Source organism: Antechinus flavipes, chromosome 4 (assembly GCF_016432865.1).
Source record: "Antechinus flavipes isolate AdamAnt ecotype Samford, QLD, Australia chromosome 4, AdamAnt_v2, whole genome shotgun sequence".
Taxonomy (NCBI): domain Eukaryota; kingdom Metazoa; phylum Chordata; class Mammalia; order Dasyuromorphia; family Dasyuridae; genus Antechinus; species Antechinus flavipes.
In genome coordinates, this window is record NC_067401.1 from 33,729,368 (window position 1) to 33,733,515 (window position 4,148).

Below are 4,148 nucleotides of genomic sequence, written 5' to 3' on the forward strand. Positions count from 1 at the left end.
AGGTTTCGGAGAGCCCTCAGAGGTGGCCCTAATTCAACCCCCTCATTTTGTAGAAGTGGAATGAGGTCCAGAGGCATTAGTGCTTTGCCCAAGTTTACACAGGTAGCGTGGTAAGGGAAGAGGTAGTTCCTAAAGTGAACAGGATTAAAAAGGATCCTAGAATTCTTGCTAGAACAGACCTTAGAAATCATCTTGTTTAACCTCTTCATTTTACAGATGAGGAAACTGAGGCCCAATTATGTGACACTGGGCAATCTCTTAGTGCACCCATACCTCTACACTCTACCATACATTCTAATGCTATACACTGCAGATCAGTTGTGGTGATGGAAAGTTCCCCACATCTATGGAAATGCCCCATACCTATGAAATCACAGTTCTTGATTAAAAAAGAATACACATACACAACTATACATATATATACATACATACACATAAATACACTCACATGTGTGTGTATACCCAAATCTCCCTCTCTCTTTCTTCCCCTCCTTTTCTCTCCCTTTCCCTCTTCTTTTTTCTTTTTCTTTTCCTTCCTTCCTTCCTTCCTTCCTTCCTTCCTTCCTTCCTTCCTTCCTTCCTTCCTCTTTCTTTCTCTCTCTTTTTTCTTTTTCTCTCTCTTTCTTTCTCTCTCTCTTCCTCTCTGTCTCTTTCTTCCTTTCTTTCTCTCTCTCTTTCTTCCTCTCTGTCTCTCTCTTCTTTTCTTCCTCCCCTTCTTCTCCTTCCCCTTCTCTCTTTTCCTCTTTTCTTCTTTTTGTCCCTCTTTCTCTCCCTCTCCTTCTCCCTCTCTTTCTCCCTTGCCCTCCTTTCCCCAGATCCAGGAAAGGAGGAAGGTAGGTGATCAAGTACTTTAACCACTTGGGATTCAAGTAGAGTGATAAGAAGGGAGGGGTGGGGTAGGGTGAGGAAATATTGTTTGTCATTGTCCAAGGACTTTGATAGCTCTCTTGGGTTTGATATGAATGATAACAGGGCACACTTTCTCCACCTGATATTAATTTAGAATCTTGGACAAGGTGGGGAGCAGCTGCAGTCAATGATGACCTAATTAGAGGTCCCCCCACTTAATGATTTACCTCATATAAACCTGGGATTATCTTTTCTCAGGCACAAACATTTTCAGGTCGGTGTTTGAGCTGATCTTGTGTTGGAGTTTTTTTTTTTTTTTTCTTTTTTTTTTTTTTTTTTTTCTTTTTGAGTAAAGGCTTTTTTATCATGGAGGGTAATTATTATTTTTGTTTCCCTCTAACCCTCTATCCTCTTGATGTTGTTTTCAGTTCTCTGGGAAATGGGATGATTTATTTGGTGACTGAGAGAGAAGAGAATAGATGAGAAAAGATCAAATGGATACTGGGAAGAATAGTTGTCAATAGAGACTAGTCCAGGTAAAGCGGCTGCTCCATCAACTCCTGTGCTGTTTCCAAATGTGGAGTTTGACTTGCTTTGAGGATTAAAAGGGATTCCCATTTCTGGGACTAATATTTTTCAGAGATGCTGGGTTTACAACAATGGGATTTTCAGAAGTAGATACTCCCAGTCCAAGAGAGGTGAAATGACTCCTGGGCAATCATATATGTAGTTAAACACTCAGTCTGGTGCTCTTTTCCATCCAGACTGTAACCTCAGAACTAACAGCTATTTAATGATTACTTCAAAACCTCACCAGGAGGTTTTGCTTCTCTTACACCATCTGGCTCTTATGATTTGTAGCTGGGTAATAATAGCAGCATTCCCAACCCCTTCTATAGGTATTGCTTCCTTCCCTCCATCCCATCACCCTCAAACTTGACTTTTTTTTTTCTTTCTTCTTCTTCTTCTTTTTTTTTTTTGGCTGAGGCAATTGGGATTAAGTGACTTGCCCAGGGTCACAGCTAGGAAGTGTTAAGTGTCTGAGAGTAGATTTGAACTCCGGTCTTCCTGACTTAAGGTCTGGTGCTCTATCTACTTTGCCACCTCACTGCCGCTCAAACTTGACTTTCTTAATAGGAACGGTGGTGAAAATTCCGAGGATAGCAGCTACAGTTAAGAGAGGCTTCATCAGTGCTGAGAAAAGACATGCCTGTGTGAAGACAGTCCCTCCGAAGAAGAAGGAGTTCTATTCCAGTTACATTGCTAAAATCCTAAAGCAAGTGAGTTGGGGCCCCTTGGGCTGGAAGGGAAGTTTGAAAGATAAATGGGAGCTCAATGGATTGGAATCCCTTTTCTTGAAAGTGACTAATTCCTAGATGCAAAAATTTCTCAGTATTTTTCCTCCGAATCATCTTGAAAAATAATGTGCAAAGATTTTGGAAACGAAATCCTATTTTTTTTTCCTATTTGACTTAATTGGAATTAGGGATGGGGATAGTATTTATATAAAATCTACTATGAGTCAGGGACTATGCTAAGTGCTTTACAAAATTTATTTAATTTTACAAATATTATCTCATTTGATCTTTCCAATAACCTTAGGATGTAAATGCTATAATTGTGCCCATTTTATGCAGTAAGAAACCGAGGCAAATGGAATTTGACTTGGCTAGGTCTTATAGACTGAGGCTATATTTGACTTCGGGCTACCTACTGTCTCTGATGAATCAAGGGATTATAATTATAGAGAGGCAAGGGATTTAAGAGGCAATTCTAATCCATTTCCCTTCCCCTATTCTTATTTTGCAGAGGAGGAAACTGAGATTCATAGAGAAGTGACTTATCCAAGGTCACACATAGAATGATAGCATTAGAGCTCTAAGTGACCTCGAAGGCCATCTAGTCCAATCCCCCATATAACAGAGGAGGAAACTAAAGCCAGAAAAAACAAAATGATTAAAAAAAAAATTTATTCATAATGCTTGGGCCTTTTCTCTCTTCTCCATAACATTTTTCCCTAGCAATCAGCAAAAAGTTTGAATATGTCCCCCTCCCCCAAGGCAACTGGGGGTAAGTGGCTTGCCCAGGATCATACAGCAAGGAAGTGTTAAGTGAATGAGGCTAGATTTGAACTCGAGTCCTCCTGACTTCAGAGCTGGTGCTATCTAGCTACCCCAGTTCAAATATTCTAATAGATCTTTGTTGGGAGGGAAATGAAGGATTTATGTCTTTAATTGCTTTTAATTTGCTTTCTTCTTTCCTCTCCCACTTTAATTTCTATGCTTCCTTCAAGACAGGGTAACTTGATACAACCAGGGTTGTATTTATTTTTCCTTTTTATTATCATCATAATTTTTTGATGAGGCAATTGGGGTTAAGTGACTTGCCCACAGTTACATATTTAGTATTTGAAGTAAGATTCAAACTGGGGTCCTCTTGACTTCAGGACTGGTCCTCTATCCACTGCACCAAGTCATAGCAACCCTTGAAGACTTTCTACTAAGACCTAGAGATTGGGAGGTATAGTAGAGTACAAAGAACACTGGCCAAGCCCGGATTGTGAGGAGTTGGGTTCATGTCTTGCCTATGGCACTGCCTGTGTGATCTTGGGCGAGTCACAACCTCATACCTCAGTTTCCTCATCAGTAAAATAAGTGAATTGTTCTAGATGGCCTCTGGGTTCCTTTTGCCTGTAGATCTCGGGTCCAATGATCCCACAGACTATATTTCTGGAAGCAAACAAAAATCAAGATTCCTTAAATCGACAAACTTGGCCTGAGGGTTCCATCTTGATTTTCTTCACAGGTTCATCAAGATTTCAGTGGTTACAGCTGGGTGCTGGAAGTCCTGTGGTCACTGGATAATTGGCTGTTTGATCAGGCCATCTTGGAGGCAGTCAGGTTGTCCTTCTTTAACCACAGGCAAGTCATCACCATCAGAGAAGTGATCGAGGCATTGAGGCTGATGCTCTCGGAGGGATGTACATAAGGCTTCTGCTCTAACAGCTAGCTGGAAATGGAATTGCATCACTTTGGATAAAGTTATCAATAAAGTATTTATAAAAACAAACAAAAAAAATCCCAGCAATGACTTGATGATATTACGTAGCCAGTCACTGTATATGACCTTGGGCCCTAGTTTCTCCAGTTGTAAAATGAAGGGAATGTAAAATGACCTCTTCTGGCTATGACATTCTTGGGATCTCTTCTGAATAGATGTTGAGATGCTTTATTCTACCCAGGCTCTTAGCTATGAAATATAATGAACAGAACCAGAATCTAAAGTTTGAAGGATGTGAG

The 4,148-nt window shown here is 40.3% G+C and overlaps 1 protein-coding gene across 1 annotated transcript; it reads left to right on the forward strand.

Annotated features, from left to right (window-relative positions):
- Nucleotides 1–711: 711 nt before the first annotated feature.
- Nucleotides 712–3,927, forward strand: LOC127562008 (histone H2A.N). The gene is made up of 3 exons (XM_051997406.1): nucleotides 712–1,222; nucleotides 1,987–2,129; nucleotides 3,655–3,927. The coding sequence occupies exons 1-3, from the start codon at nucleotides 1,216–1,218 to the stop codon at nucleotides 3,835–3,837; spliced, it is 333 nt and encodes a 110-aa protein (XP_051853366.1). The 5' UTR covers nucleotides 712–1,215; the 3' UTR covers nucleotides 3,838–3,927.
- The last annotated feature ends 221 nt before the right edge of the window (nucleotides 3,928–4,148 follow it).